The sequence below is a fragment of the Aphelocoma coerulescens genome, chromosome 13 (assembly GCF_041296385.1).
Source record: "Aphelocoma coerulescens isolate FSJ_1873_10779 chromosome 13, UR_Acoe_1.0, whole genome shotgun sequence".
NCBI classification, from domain to species: Eukaryota; Metazoa; Chordata; class Aves; order Passeriformes; family Corvidae; genus Aphelocoma; species Aphelocoma coerulescens.
In genome coordinates this window covers 15206644-15223616 of record NC_091027.1, presented here as the reverse complement: position 1 = coordinate 15223616, position 16973 = coordinate 15206644, and the positions used below count along the sequence as shown (strand labels likewise).

General features: G+C 40.1%; 1 protein-coding gene across 4 annotated transcripts in view; it reads left to right on the top strand.

Annotated features, from left to right (window-relative positions):
• Window positions 1-16973, top strand: part of SLIT3 (slit guidance ligand 3) — a 521085-nt gene that overhangs the window by 347618 nt on the left and 156494 nt on the right. For all 4 annotated transcript variants that reach the window (XM_069029271.1, XM_069029274.1, XM_069029272.1 and 1 more), the window contains exon 10: window positions 6396-6537. In XM_069029271.1, coding sequence (XP_068885372.1) covers window positions 6396-6537 — 142 coding nt within the window. The remainder of the gene's footprint in view (window positions 1-6395; window positions 6538-16973) is intronic.

Below are 16973 nucleotides of genomic sequence, written 5' to 3'. Positions count from 1 at the left end.
GTAGTATTTAAAACTCCTTTTCAAATAGCAGTAAATCAAAGCCCAAGGACTGAGTAATCTTAAACTCTTTCTATTCCTTCCATAACTTTATCAAACTTCATGGAACAGTCCATGGTGGATCACCTGTTTAGAGCTATGATCCCTTCACAGGCTTACAATTGATCATGACCATTATCTATCTTTTAATCTTGTACAGGTGGCATCCTTCCACTTAAATAATTTATGTTCCTCTTCATTTTTATGCTTGAATATATTTATAAGTTCGCTGTATTATTTCTGGACCTATTTTTAAATGTCACTTCACATGCACCTTCAAGAGTGCTGATACAAATTGTGGAATTGGCATTAATGAGATGACTGTGCATGGACACCGTTTGAGCTGCAGAAGCACTCCATATTTTAAGACTCTCTATTAGAATTTTTTTAGTCCTTGGAAGAGCAGGCAGTGTCCAAACCCAGAGAACCAAATGCACACTAGCAGCCTTCCTTCTGGTGCAGTAGTTGGAAAGTTAAGTTCTACCTGCTTTAAGGTGAACATGCCTTTGTTGACAGGGCTGGAGAAAGACCTTGGAAGAAAGGCTCAGTGTGGGCAAAGGGTATAAGAGATAATCTGTCCTCCTTTGGAAGGCTTAGGTGGAATAAATTTCCCTGAGAGAAAAACACTTTATCATAGTTTTATAGACTTCAGTTGTCTCACAGGTTCTGTTTTATTAATCCTTCCAAAGAACAAATTCACCCATTCAACCTCAGTTGTTATGGTTGAGGCTGCTTCTTTGTTCTACTTTGTTCATTTTTCTTAGTAGTATTCCATATAATTGTGGTGCTATTATTGTTAATTCAATAATTGCAATATTAGTGCTTTTAGGATAAGACAGTGTGAAGTAAGATCTGATTTTCAGTGCTGTTGTTTTACTGATAGGTTTTGAAACATGCTAAGTAGGATTTTGTAGAATAAAGTAGGCTTCATTCATTAAGCCAGACCTTCCTTTTGGTGTAGATGAGTATTTCCAGTTTTATTCCTTGATATTTATTTGTAAACTGATTAGTGTTGACTTTTGCCTACAGAACTGTTGTGCTTATGTGCCATGAATTTTTAACAGATAAATTTACTGTTTGGGAACGTTCAGCAAAGCAGAAAAGAGAACTTGAATCAAATAATGAATATTCATGACTGGCAAGTTTTTGCATACCATGAACTCAATGGTATTAACATCAATTAGGGGCTTAAGTTACTAATCAGAAATCTTAAAGCTGTTCCCAGCAAATAGCTGTTGAACAACCATAGATGGAAATGTTTGCTCAAACCATTTGCTGCACATTTGTGTAGGATAAACAAATTTGTAAAATTTTGTCCATTACTGGAATATTTGCTCTCAATAAGAAATGGTAACTTTGCATTTGGTCAGTTGTGGTTCCCTTGCCCATATCTCTCTGTGGCACTCTGTGCTCAAATGTCCCTTTAAACAGGGGTGCAGACATCAGTCAGGAGCAACACATCTGCTTTAGGTGTTTTAGAATAAATTAATTCATATCATAACTTAGAATAAATTAGTTCATATAGCACTGGGAATCTAGTGCAAACTGTGGCTCATGGAGTAGTAATTGATTTCAGATATCCCAGCATTGTCAGAACTTCCAAGGGGTTATTTAATTACACCCCAAAAGGTCTTACTATATCTATGGATCTGCAGTACTTGTAGTGTTTTGTTTATTGATCAATAATTTCATGTCTGATATACTTTAAATGATGTAAAGTCAGCACAGGTTTTTAACCAGGAAGTCCTGTCAGATTTATCTTAAAACCCATTAACATGTTTTACAAATAACTAACATTTTGCTGGTGGAAAGGAGCTGCTGCAGAGGTGATTGGATAGGTGAGGAGGTAATAAAACACACTGCTTAGTCTGCTGTAATTGGGTGTCAGTGCAAATGAGATTATTTAGTTTATTTAGTAATTGCAAAATTTATTTTAGATGCCTGGGACATTTTAACTGTTCATTTATACACCATAATAATTCTGTTCTAATTGTAATATTAGTCTGTTTGCTGCTTTTAAAAGAGAGCCAATGAGAGACTTATTTGAAAAAAGCCTTTGATTTCTTTGTAAACTTCTGGGTCCTGAGTCTCCCCTCTCTTTCCTCTTTTCTTCTAACACATAGTCTGAGACTTTAAATTAAAGTGGTGCTAGATATTAACTACAATAATTATTGACACTGTTGTTCCACTGCATCAGGCAAAAAATGCATAGTAATTTTTGTTAATCATGCTCCTATCCTGGCTTCCACATTTTGTTAGTGTTTTTCTTTTAGCAAAATGTATGACTGAGTTGATGATTTTTATCTCAGAGAAAAATATAATTAACATGATGAACTAGGGCTGCTGTGTATTATAAAAGATCTGAAATGGTGAAATGACAGATTGTGAGAACAACGTCAGAAGGGGAATAATATAAACACAGCTGATTTGTCCGTGGCCATTTCCTTTTGCTGCATCCATGCTGTAAGGAGTTTACTGCACTTGAGAAGGACACAAAGAGAAATCTTGAAATATTTCTGCCTTTCCCATGTCTTTTCTTTTGAAGAAGTATTGTCAGCAAAAGGAAAATTCATTTTTATGTTTCAAATATCCTTCTTTAGAGGCTGTGTTGAGTCAGGGCCCTTGATCATCTGTATGCCTATACTCTACAAATCTGTGAAAGTCATACCCAAATTTTAATAACTTTATATTCCATAGCCTACTTAGACTTGTTTTCTTGACCAGTCTTTAACAGCTCTCCACAACAATACAAACATTTAACTAATTAAATTCCCTTGGATTTTTTTGTGTTTTAATTCTATAGATCTGCTAACAATAGATCCTCATTGAAGTGGGGCCATTAAATCCAAATCAGATTTGAAATTCTGTTTCTAATGTTATTCAAGAAACATTTACCTTAACAGATGATTGATTGTGTGAGAGCTGATGGAATATGTGCTAGATGCCTGTTGAGTGTGCATGTGCAATACAGTATTTTGTTCTTTGCCAAGGAAACACATAAGCAAAAGCATTTCACTATAATAATAGCAATTTATACACAAAGTCTTTTTATCATTAAAGTTCTCAGAAATCTACAGTCTAGCTCTACTTTTGCTCATGAAGAGGAAAGAAGTGTGCTCGTGGTGGCTGGGGATGTGGTTTAGGGCTGGAAGTGCTGGGTTTATGACTGGACTCAGTGGTCTTAGAGGTCTTTTCCAGCCTTATTGATTCTCTGATTCTACTGCTGCTAGCTGCTTTTTGTTCCATGAAGATTTGTGTCTGTCTTTTCTCTCTTTTCAGACTGCTTTATCCAATCCCCCCTTGCATGCCCTGCCTTTCACAGCACTCTGCAGTGCTGTGTCACACAAACTGGGGAGGTGCTGAGCTGAGCTCCACTGAACCTTCTGCTGTTGATTTAGATACAGTGGTGTCAGCAATGACTCTTAGAGCTCCAACTGGCAATACATCAGCTTTTTTCATGCTGTGCCCTAACAAAAAGGGAGTGTATTACTGCTTCTCCAACCCCCAGTGATATGTTGTGGTGCTATAACTGTGCAAAATGCATTTTTCCCCTGCTACAAAGCCTCTTTGGAAAGCACATCAGACGTGGAGATGAAAATGGTTGTATGGAAGATTTGACCTTGTTGCCAACTTCTTACTTCCCAGAGAACAAATTTTTCTGAATTTTCTTCCTAATTTGATAATTTCTTCCTATCCCTAAAAGCTCGTTTGCACTTGCTTGTCCTTCATTTTGCTTATGGCCATTGTACCACAAGGTAGGCAGACAAAGAGAAAAGGTAAAACTTAGTGATCAGGTCCAAGAACAAACCTCTTGTTGTCACACAAACACAACAGAGGACTGTGTGCATTTTGAGGCAATATAAACTACTTTTGGAACTAGTCACAGTTAAAATCTTACAGAAACCTTAGACTCTGTGAAAGACAAAGCTGGCAGTGCTGCTGTGCAGCATGTCTGTCAATTATGCAGGAATTCTATTAATTGACAATGGTGGCATGTGTGCCCTGCATTCCTATGGCCAGAAAGCAAACCCAAGAGAGCTGCTTGTCCTGCCTGTTATACATGTACATGTTTAATTAGTGAAATTGTTTTTTCTTGTTTAGTTCAAATAGCTACCACTTAACTACTGTATGAAATGCATGGTCACGTGTTCAGACTGTGTTAAGACAATAATAATATCTTGAAACTGGAACAAGTCAAAGTTCAGGTTGCCTGATAAATAAGAATTTGTTTCCTTGGACCATGTGCATATGGATTTAGATTTTAATTACATTGTTGAATTCTTTTTACAGTAGTTTTTAGACCAGATGATTCTTCAGGGTGACACTTAAATAGTCTCTGTCTTGAGATGAAAGACTGTTGATGGAAAACTCCTTACCTGCAGCTGTCAAGGTGGTTGGAAAGTGGACTGTAAATGAGACAGGGTATTTTAGCAAAGAGAAAGGATCATTAGGATCATCTCATGATGAAAGCAGCTGCCCACTCTCATAAAGAATGTATTTGACTCCTGCCCATGCCACAAATTTCCTAAGAGATCCTTCCACTTCCAGACAGTCACTACCTCTTAAAATCTAATTTCTGGGTGCCTGGATTGGAGCTCTGAGGTCTGGTCTGCCAGCTCACAGCTCTGATTAACATCAATGAAAGCTATGTTTAAAACACAGAGCTGTGAAACCCACAGTTTTCCTTTGGTGTCCTGACAAAATGTCAGGTGATGACCCAATAAAAGTATTTCAAATCCAGTATTTGAATTTGGCAATGTTTTGCCCACAGTTGAAATGATGATCTTATCCTGAAACTAGACATTGTATTTTAATATAAGGCAGTTCTGTCAGCCCTGGTTACAAAATAATATTTAAATGACAGTGTGCTTGAACTTAAGGAAACTCAGACAAATTGAAATTAATTTTCATCAGAAGGTTACACCTTTCTCACAGAAGGAAGGATTTCACAGGAATTGTGTTTTGCTTTCCAGGAGGGCTCCCTCTGCAAGTGTAAAGTCACCTGCAGAAGTTTTCAGCTGATGTCATTTGAAACTATATCTGCCTTTGAAAATAATGACACTTAGAGATGCCACAGAAGTCTCTCCAATATTGACTTTTCTGTGCTGTTTACAAGGCTGTGAAAGCAGGGACTTGTAGCTTTCTATATAAGCTCACACAGCTGTGCAGAGTTAAGGGCCAAGCCGAGCAGGTATGGAGGCATTAATCAAGAGAGGAAATTTAAAGGAATATTGCATTTTTATCACATTTTTAATTGTCCCAATGTACACTGGATTGCAAGTTGGTGCCTTTTTTTTTTGGTCACCTGTAGTTAGAATTCATGAAAGTTTCCATCATGGTCTTTTCCAAGACAAACCCAAGAACGTACAGCTTTGTGTATGGTTTTTCCAACTTTTTGTATGTATTTGTATTTTGACAGCTACGATGTTTTTATTTTTCCACCCAAAAGGCCAACCTTTTACAATTTTCACTTCTTACCTGCACAAGCCTTCACACATAAAGATACTCGAGGCTTCTTGTGTTTCATGTACTTTGGAAATACGACTCACTATAAATAAACCAATAACTGCTACATCTTGATAACCTCAATTAGCATAGCAAACCCATTTTACCTATGGCTAAATGTATGCATATATCAAAACTTGAAATGTAGGAATCATAACCATTTGAGTAAAATTGACATAATTGCTACAGTTTCAAAAAAATGTAATGACACATAATTAAGCCTGAATCTAATGAATTGACTAGAATTTGTGTAGAGCAGTGTCCTCATGCTACACCTTTGCTCTGTGAGTAGCTTTGTTTCTTTGTGTCTAGCTTAAGCATGGGTTTGAAGGTTGAATTCACGTTTTTCTAAATTCTTTTTATCTTTCCATTAACTGCATTGTCTAATCTTGAAAAAACTAGTTTTATATTCCCAGTCTTCACGCCATAACAGTTTACCTCATTTCAAAAACATAAGTCATCGCTGCTGACAGTCTCTCAATGTGTAAAAGTACTCAAGAAGTGTTTGTGTACTGGAAACTTCTAGGCAAAGATAACTTTCGGAAATACTACTTGAGCCTAAAGCTTAATTTAAAAATCTTTGAATGAATTGATATGGGTGATCATGAAGGAGGCCAGGGAAGTGTTCATGAGGGAAGGAGATTGATAGAGTGGAGACTGAGGAGGAATAAGAGCACAGTAATCTTTTACATGTTTTCTCTGCAGTTGATTTGTAGAACATTATATTCACTTGCAAATAAATTATTACTTTATATAGTAAGAGGATCTGCAAAACTCAGAGCCTGATGTATTCTGTTGTTAAAATCTCAGCCAATCATTTTTTAAAACCATTTAATGTGTTCCTTGTGTCTCAGGTTCCCAGTCCGAGCCCCCGTCGTGCAGCGCCAGTTCCATCACTTGCCCTTCTGCCTGCACCTGCAGCAACAATGTCGTGGATTGTCGGGGAAGGGGCTTAACAGAGATCCCAGCCAACCTCCCAGAGGACATTTGGGAAATGTAAGTGCCAGTCTAATGCACAAATCTTTTCCATGTCTCTCCATTTTTTATTCCATCACGGCCTCGTGCGTGGAAGAAAGGCAGGTGGTTTAAAAACTGTTCTAGGTAGTTATCAGGTGTATTGTAGTTGTCCTCTTTGATTTGTTCTTGTGCTCTAAGGGCTCAAACCATTTTTAAATGTAAATTAAGATAGTTTGGTACTGCCCTACCTGAAAGCAAGATAAAGTTCCTGGTGCCTTAAGTTCAGATTGTGTTTACATTTCACAAATGGAATTGCAGTTCTGTACTCAGTAAATGAAAATACACAGTCCTCTTTTATTTCTAGTCAGTGATTTCCCCATGAGATGGAGGGACATCTTTTTACCTTGGCAGGATGCATTTATAATGAATCAGAACATCAGAGCACATTGTCCCTGCTGATTTTACCTTCTATTTCTTGTCTTCCACATTGTTATTTCCAATTCTTTAACAGTTTTGTGACTTGTGCTGTGAAATCAGATGCTGGTTTTACAGACTTGTTTGCCTTTACTACCTTTAGGAATTGTAACCATCTATTTCTGTGTCCATGACTTCATACTACTGTGGTCCTGAAATACTGTTACATTAAACCATTTTGCTTGTGGTTAGTCCACAGGGAATGCAGATCAATTCTTTTCCTATTTAGGTTCTTGTCATACAGGGTTTTCTGACATCCAGCCAGCTTTTGCAGCCTACACAACATAAATTCAAATATTTGTATGGTCACTGGACTCATCCAGCTTCTTTTTGCTGTACAAATACTGGTACACAGCAAAATTTACTATGATAAAGCATAAATTCATAAGATCATTGAATGTTTGGGTTGGAAGCAATACTAAAGGCCATCTGATGCCTTAGGTTTTAGCTTTTATATTTTTCAGATCCTGTACTGCCTAGTATGTAACTCTGAAACTTCATACAGCCTGTCAGCTACTGTTCTCATGTTTTGGTTAGACATAACAAACCCTCTCTGGGCCTGAACTCAAGGACACCTTGTTTACCTGAAATACGTAAACTGAGCCTCTGGACAGGGGGAGCAAACCTGGGGTAATGACATCATTGCCTGAAATTATCACTGGAGAATTAACCCTGATATGCAAATGGACCAAACTTACAAAAGCGTGAAAAACCCATGACCCAGCGTCCATCTTGGGTGTAGCCCCTTGGGAGCTTCTGACTGCCCAAGGTGTTCCTATTGAAGGCACTCAATAAATACCTACTTTTATTCTCTTAATCTTGTCTAGCCTGTTTTCAGGTAGCCATTCCAAGGCATCACATCTACCATGGACAGGGACATCTTCCACTAGACCAGGGTGCTCCAAATCCCATCCAGCCTGTCCTTAGACACTTCTAGGGAAGAGGCAGCCACAGCTTCTCTGGGCAACCTATGCCAAGGCCTTCCCACCTTCATAGGGAGGAATTTCTTCCCAATAGCCCATCTAAACCTACCCTCTGTCACTTTCAAGCCATTCCCCCTTGTCCTGTCACTCCATGCCCTTGTCCAAAGTCCCTCTCCAGCTCTCCTGGAGCCCCTTTAGGCACTGGAAGGGGCTTTAAAGTTTTCCCAGAGCCTTCTCTTCTCCAGGCTGAACAGCCCCAGATCTCGCAGCCTTTCTCAATAGCAGAGGTGTTTCAGCCCTCTTATTGTCTCTGTGGCCTCCTTTGGACTCACTCCAGCAGGTCCATGTCCTTCTTATGCTCTGGGCCCCAGAGCTGGACATGGCACTCCCAGCAGGGTCCCACAAGAGTGGACCAGAGGGATGGAATCACCTCCTTCACCCTACTGGTCCCACTGCTTTTGGTGCAGCCCAGGACACGGTGGCTTTCTGAGCTGCACACACTGCCAGGTCCCGTTCAGCTCCTTGTTAGCCAGTTCTCCAAAGTCTTCCTACTTCAGGGCTGCTCCCAGTCAATGCTCTGCCCAGCCTGTGTTTGTGCTTGAGATTGCCCTGGCCCAGCTGCAGGACCTTGCACTTGGCTGTGCTGAACTCCATGAGGTTTTCAGGACCCACCTCTCCAGCCTGTCAGGTCCCCTGGATGGCAGCCCTTCCCTCCAGTGTGCTGACCACAACACCCAGTTTGCCAGCTTGGTGGTGTTGGGAAACCTGCTGAGGGTTCACTCAATCCCGCTGTCCGTGTCGACAGCAAAGATGTTAAACAGCTCTGGTCCCAATACCAACCCCAAGGGACGTGGAATTCAGCTAGTTCTTGTATTTCCCCCCAACTCTGTATTTTCTTGTAAGCCAAATTATTCTGGTAAGAACCCTTGACTGACAAACTGTTCTACAAAAATGAAACACACAGCTGTTGCTCTAACACAGTTATTAAAGGTGGCCTACATTTCACTCTGTTTCAGTATTAATTAAAGATCTTTTGTTCAGCCTTCCTACCTTTCTTCATTAGCATGGGTAGGCAGAACCTTCTCTGACAAAGCTGCCAACAAGTCCTAAAACTCTTTTGTTGATAAAAACCCGTCACAAAACAGGTAACTCACTTGTCATGGGACATAAAACAAGCATCATATGATGCTAATTTTCCTTCTGCCACATATGACTTAGAAGTCTGTTGTGTTACTCTATTACTCCTCGAGGTGAAGGACTTCATTGCAAGAATGTTTGCTATTAAATAAGCAATTTAGGAAAGCTAGAAATCTGTATCCCAGACTTGCTTTTTAATAATTTCATAAAATAGGTAGAAAGAATGTAGAGAATGCAATTCATTTTTTATAAAGCTTCTTGTTCAGTTGGGAGCTGACAGCAGCAGCCAAATTGACTGAGGAAAAATGAGTTATGAGAAATTGAAGCTGAGGAATACAAACTCTGTGCTGAGTGTTATAAAAGATTCTCTGCTTACAAAGTGGTTCTGTTTTGCTTTTCAGAGGAGAAATGAACAGTTTGTGTCGTAGAGAAACACATGAGAATAAGCACAGAAAAGTTTTGTGGGTGAAAACAAAAGTCATTAAGCACCTGTAGGCTTTTACTGAAAAGAAATACTGAAATTAATATTGTGTGGTAGTTTGCTGGTAAATGAACAAAACAGTCATTCCACTACACTGGATCAGCATCTACAGTAAAATGAGAGGTTGCAGTTATTTAGAAGGGGTAAGAGAAGATGCATGCAAGATCGGAAGGAGGGACAACCAACAGACTAAGAGGAGACAAAGTCTCCAAAGAATTTCTTTTTCTGCTGAGACTTGACCACAACCTTGCAGCCAGCACCTGCCAAACTGAATGACAGCTCAGCCCACAGGCCCAGCAAAGCCAGGGGATAGAAGAGACCTACTGCCCGCTTCTGGGAGCCTGGGAGGGTGTTGTGACAAACACGTGTGCCACGACAGCAGCTTTCACTCAGCACAGGGATTGGGCTGCTCTTGGCTCAGGACATGGGCTGGGTAGATGCTTTCTCAGACATTAGTGATTGGCTGATTCATGCCAGGGAAAGGGCAGCTTTCCTGCATGTGCAGATGTGGGCACTGGGGTAAGGGCGCTGCCAGCCCTGGCTGTAGTGTTTCAAACTGTATTTGCTTCAACGCCCTGCCTACCACGTTTGTTTGGTGCCTCCCAGTCATGGACAGGCATCAGTAAGTCCCTATTAATCTATTCCCACCTCACAAGACTCTTCCTCAGCCCCTTCTTTAGAATGAAGTTTTCATGCTGTTTGTTTATCTCGAACTGATGTACTCATTTTTTATTTATCACTGCAAGCAAGGCTGTACTTTAGGATATGAATTCCAGACAGCTCTTGTCTGAGAATTTTGTACACCTTAAAACAGTAGTGCAGGGACTACCACTTCTGCTTTTGTGTTTGATAACAGTTGGTGCAAGACTTTCCTGAGTGAAAGCAGGGCACAGTCCCCCAAAGGCAGGACACAGCCCCCCTCCTGCTGCCAGAGAGTGCTTATGCCTGGAGGCAGATGCTGGAGCAGCAACCCCTGGCACTGGGTGCTGCTTCTCTGAAGGATTTTCAGATTGCTTAAAAGAAGGAATTAATTATTTGCTAAAGCTGGAGGCTGGATTGTGGTTGGGACAGATGCTTGAGAGAATGTAAACTAGCTGGGCTCAGTACAGAAACCAATGGGAAAAGAAGGCTGAACTCAAATGAGAAAACAACCAAACATGAGGATAAGAATTGGGAACAAAGGAAATTGAGACAGGGTGAGCAAAGTGCTGAGAAAGAGTCTGAGAAAGTCAGGAATATTTGCTGATAAGGCCTGAGATTGGTGGCAGTGAGCCTGGGACACCAGCTGTGCAGGGTGGGCTGCGGGGATGTGGCAGGAGGACTGGGACACTGGGGCTGGGCAGGCTCTGGGGGCAGGACAGAGGGTAAAGGTGGAGCCAAGGAGCCCCTTCCCACCAGAAAGCACAGGTGTCTTGGAGGGCCTTCCTGCCTCCTTACCACGTACTTGGGAAACCCAAGAACAGCTTGTGTGTCTGTCCCTGTGCGTTAGGGACTATCTAGGCACAGATTAACTATGAACCTACACAGGGAGCTCCTGTTTTCACTGCTGCAATTCCAGTTAGAGAGCACTACAGGGGTCTGGGACTCATACTTCTGTTACACTTGAGTTTCCTTGTGATGGAATTAGTTATTTTAGCTTTTGGGTTTGTGTCCATTAAATTAAACATATTATTTTTTCTAAAGTAAAAAAAAGTAAATTAGAAAATGCCAAAGTTAATGTTTGTAGCTTCAGTCGTCATTCAAAGCTTTTGTATGTATTTGTTGTGGTTTTCACTTTAACAAGAGCACAGTCTCTTGCTGTTGTTGAAAGCTTGGATTCATTTCTTGTTGTCTAGGGATGCATCAGGGATGTGTAGGGAGGGAGCCTGGGTATATAAGATCTGTTCACTTGTTGCAGAAACAGGAAAATTGTAAAATGGGGACTGTGAGGAAGATAATCTCATGAATGCTATTGAGAGAATTGGGTTGTGTCTCTTCTTGCCAGTGGTTTTATTAATTGATTCTGGGCAAGTGACTTGCGCAAACTTTTCATGGGTGGTCACCAGTGATGTAATCTCGGGTTCTGGCTGAGTCAGCTGAGACATTCAGAAGTGTTGAGGACTCACAGCTGCAGCAAAAGTCAACAGGCACTGTGCTTTGAACACTTTGTGCTGTGCAGCACTGATTACTCTGAAAAGCCAAGTCTCAATCCTCTGCAGACTTATAAATCAAACTCCAGAATGTAAAACATATCCTTAAATCTTGAAACAGATCTGAGATCTTTTCACATCAAGTTTGCTTCACCACTGTTATTTAACCTGTCCCACACTCTCTGTCTGGTGAGATAAAGAGAAATATAATTGAAGAGTCAAGAGTAAAGTTGGGTAGGAAGTACCTGAATCAGAAATGAGGGCCATTTCTTTAAATGCTGATGCAATTGCTCCAGACAGTAAAGAGGCTGCCATTCCCTCAAGGGTAAGTGCAGCTTAGGCACCCATGTCTGCTGAGATAACAACCACAGCTTTGTCTGACAGCTGAGCGAAGCAAACTGGGATGGCAGCCTTTCCACCAGCATCTAGGCTTGGCTTAAGGTCAGTTTTAGTCACTTGTTCTGCATGGGTTTAGTTTACCATTCTCACTGGTTTTAGCTGAATAGCTGATATTTTTGTAGGTATGAGTAGTGAATGGTCTTGGTGCATAATTCCAACTCTTAGGAAAAATTCTAGAGTTTGAGCACAGGAAAACTGTAATGTTGGTTTTCTCATGGTTCTGGCAAAATGAAAACAAACCTAATTTTCTTCAAGATGATCACTTTGTAATGTAATGTTCTGTTTGTTCTACCTTTAATGAATGGTTTCCTGACAAATTTAAAGTCATGAGGGTAGCACTGTGCTGGGCAGTGTTGCAGACCTGTAGGTAGACAAGTTTGCTGTGCTTTTGTTTCAAGGATTGTCTCGGGAAGAAATTGCCTTCTCTGTTCTTCAATACCTCTAGGAATGTGTATTTCAAGACAGCAAGGACTTCAGCTGGGAAACTTTAGGAAGCTTTTGTGATTTGAAGAAGGTGATGAACAATTTCTGGGCGTTTGAGTTACTAGTATATTCCAAATGAATTTTCCTCCAATTAAAATGAAGTCAGAAAAGCTGTTATAGAAGGATTGTGCACTGGTAACTATTCATTATAATAAGAATAATTTTTCGTTACATAAATTATAAATTAACTACACAAAAGCATTTTCATGTTTATTAATAATTTGAAGTTCTCAGTTTCATAAAGGCCAGAGGTTGTTCTCTTATCAAGAATATGAAGTGTGTAGAAACTGTAAGCTTCATGGATGAAGGAATGACAGTTTTTCATTTAACACTGTTCTTCCTCCTGAAAGAAAATGATAATAATGTTCCCTGGCTTCCAGTAAATGCTGCAGCTGAAGCCAGCAGAGTATTTTTGAACACTGCAGTAAATGCTCCATAATTGCCTCTGGTGGCAAGTCCTCTGGCTGGGGAATCAGGTTGGCTCCTGTAGTTGAATCATATAATATGATTTTCATTCAGTCCTGTAAATTGGCTCTGGACAGCTTCTCATGTCTAACCTGACTAACTGTTTTCTGGATCTCACTAGGCAAACTGTGTCATTCACTCTTGCATTCCACAGTAGTTTAATTTGCCAGGCCAAAAATAAGTAGAAAATTTTCTGTTGAGTTCAGGACACAACAATAATAAAGAAATAATAAATAAAATATTTTAGATTGATAGTTAGCAGAGAAAATATAAATATATGGAAAATTATAAGGATGAAGGTGTTTTCTGTGCTGAGACATTTAGGAAAATAGAAAGCTGCATTTCACAGCTTTAGAAACAAGCAGTAACAGCAGGGAGTTCCTTCTGCAAGATCAAGGCAGGTTTATTTCTTACATCTTTACTTTTATTTCTGAGGTTGTGTAACTAATGTCATCCACAAGAACAAGAAGATGGGTTTGTTTTGATAAATCTAGTTTTCATACACATGGTAATTTTCATTTTGGCCGCATCAATTTTTACCCTTTGCACTACTTTTTATAATTGGGAGATTTCTTTTAGAAAAAACTTATGTACAGATTAATTTACTCTGGCAAGCTGTGTAGGAGTAAACTTAAAAGGTTTGAGGTTGTTTTGGTTTTTTGGTTTGGGTTTAGGTTTTTGGGGGGTTTATGTGTGTGTATGTGTCTGTAGTCTCTTTTTCCCTGAGACATCACTTAGTCCAGTATAAACATAAATTAATAATTATTGATAAAAATGAACGGTGTAACCAAAAAGGCATATATCTTTTATCTAATACAAATTTCACTGCAAAGTTTCTGTGTTGCCAAGCAAAGTGAAGACATTACAAAAGCTGACTGTGAAGGGGAAAAACAATCACAGAAAATAAAATAGCATAAAATCACAACTTTGACATAAAATATACTAATCAGATTTTTTACTGGATGAAATACTAATTGTCTTTTGGCTAACACGTGTTCTGTTTATTTTGCTTAAAAAGATTGTGAAAAGAAGAAAGGATTTGAGGAATGTCTATTGTCAAATGACACAATCTGTTGAGAAAATATTTCAGGTGGCAGAGCTTCAACTACCAGAAAGATACTTAGTTTTCCTGCTAATTTCTGGTGTTCAGCTTTTTTCTTGTCAGTATTTGGAAATGTGCAGTAAAAACAGATGTTACAGAATGTACAGAGTTCTCAACAATAAGTTAGATTAGAGACTAAAAATATCTTCTTTTCTGTCAGTTTACTTCCATTTTCACTAACTCTAAAAGAGTAGTTTTGTTTTACAACTTGACAAATATAATGCAAATCAACTTGAAATCCTCATTGTGAGAAAATGTGGGAAGTGATCAGGGCTGGAAGTTTCTTGAAGTAATTGGAAGCCGATAGAGGGTGGTCAGGAGTGACCTTCTTGAGCAATAATTAAATAGCAATGTGATGTGTTTAGGGGTCAGTCCTGTGACCTCACAGAGCTCCTCAGTGAGGCAAATATTCTCTGTCTGGCTTGTTAAAAACTATTCCTACAGGTTTCTATTTATCACATTGAACCATTGGTGAATGATTGCTTTCACACAGCTAGAGAAACTATCTTGTCTCCCTAATAAGACTTCAAGCTTCAGGAAAAAAAAAACCAAAACCAACAACAAAAACCTGCAATCCCAAAACACCCCCCTGAAAAACAATTAAAAAAAAACCAGTGAAGAGTGCTCAGCAGAGGTTTAGGGTTGAGTGAAGCTCTGAGCAGATGCTGTACTGTGGAAGTGAGTACCAGAACTTCATCCTCTATGCAGCACCCTGTGGGATGTTCTCTTTGGAGCCTTCTGAACTCAGATCCTTGGGTGTCACAAAAATCCAGGAGTGGGATCCATGTCTCTGCTCTTCACTGCACCACAACATCTCAGAAACACCAACACTCATGAACTCGTGTGCTGATTGAACAGGGTATGGAATTACCAGCAGGGACCTGGAAATTGCCAAATCTCTTCAACTTAAGGACTCTGTTTCCTGCATTTGTGTTCACAGCCACAGGCCTGCATAGTGGTAAAATTCTTCCTGCAAACCCTGATCCCAAGTCCACATGACCCAGCAAAGTCTGCTGAGATGGGAAATTACCTGTCTAGTCTATAAAAAGAGCAGGGAGGCATTATTTTGTATTCTACCCTCAAAAGAGCTTCTAATTAACCTTTAACATCCTCACAGGTGATGGCTCAGTGGAGCTCACCTGGAGACTCTGCTTTTACATCTGGGCACAACGCAGCAGCAGTCCCTGCAGTCATGGAATTGCAGTGGGAGGGAGCTCAGAGCTCAGGGGGGGCTGCAATCCCCTCCAAAGAAAAAATAAGGAAAATACATGAATGAGAGTGGCAGGAACAGTGAAAGGTGATGAGAAGGGCCAAAAATTCCAACCACAAATGTGGAGTATCACAGTGGTAGATGGAGAAACTTTGAGGTTTGGCAGCACAATGCTGCATTCTGATGTCTATGTGGTTAGAGAGACATTGGTGTTTTGTCAAAGGATGTTTTGTGAAATACCAGTCTGCGGATTTCTCTGGTGTTTCCTGTTTGTCTGTACTGTATTTAATGCAAAATTAACGTGCTACAACAGAGGTGATGGATTCCTAATATTACTGCCACCACAAATTCAGTGGTTACCAGCTGATACTTGAGCAACTGCTGAGCTACACAGTTGTGTCAGCTGAAACTAAATTCACTGTGGTTTGTCAGAAGATCCAATGTCACTAGCACTGCTTTTAGAATAACACCATGGTATCAGGGAGCATATTGAAACATCTGTTTTCATTCTGAAAGATGTCTTTTGGTGAGCAGAATTATCTGTGTATCTTCCTAGGTAGATTTATGTTGACAAGTCCCTTCATTGTTGATAGGATTTTGTCTCTTGAAGATCTGCCCTCAGGTGAGTTGTTAAGAAGCAGTCCTGTCTATAGAACTACAGCAGGAGCTTGACTGCTAGACCCTGAAAATCAGCACCAAAGGGAACACGAAGGGAAACTCCAGTTATCACCTTATATCAATACAGGTGGATCGTTTACTGGCTCTCAGCTCTCCATTTCCTCAGGCTGACTCCATAAGAGGGACTTATAATGCATATTATTAATTTTATTTGGAAGTCATTCAGGTGCTGTGATGAAAGGCAGCAGTATGAAAGTCTTGGAGGACCATATGTGTTCAGGGCTTTTATAGTGGTGGTAGAGTGTGGCTGGGGTGGAGGTTGAAGGCTGTCACTGTTAAAACAAGCAGTAAGCACAGACTTCTACAGTCCTCAGTGTCCTGCCATCCCAAAGCACTTTGTTTTCTACCTGTGGACTGAGAGACACAAAAAGCTGTTCTCTGGGATATAGGTCCATGAGCACTTTCTGAAGCAGCAGGACTGCAGGGTTTGGCCTTGCACTGTGGCTGTTGAGTGTTTTGCTGCTGAATGAGCTGCAGGCCCTGACTGTGTGACTGCAGGGCAGCATTCCTCCCTTCCCCAGCCAGGGCACCTCCTGTCCAGGGCTGGCTTTGGGTAAGTACCTCGTTTCAGCTACCCAAACCCGTTGTGCATGGTAGGAATAAACCTTGTGTTTCAGATGAAGAGGCAAGAAAGGTGTCAGGGCAGGGATCAGATTTAGCTCGTATCTGTAGTAAGAAGACCAGATTTTAAGTATGATTTATTCACTTTGAATACTGAAAATATACCTGTGGATTTTTCTTCATCAGAGGCCAAAATGCACGATAAGATATCAGAGCCCAAAATGTGAGATGAATGTACAATAAAATGTAAAATAATGCAAAAAATGAGATAATATGTAAAATATGATGAGAAATACATAAAATAAAATAAAATAATGGTCCTAGTAGGCTTTTATAATCCAGTTGTTCTCAGTCCCTGGATTGATAGTTATGTGCCCTAGAAATTTCCTCCTTCCTAATATAAACAGTTCTCCCCAGCCCCAGATTTTGTCAC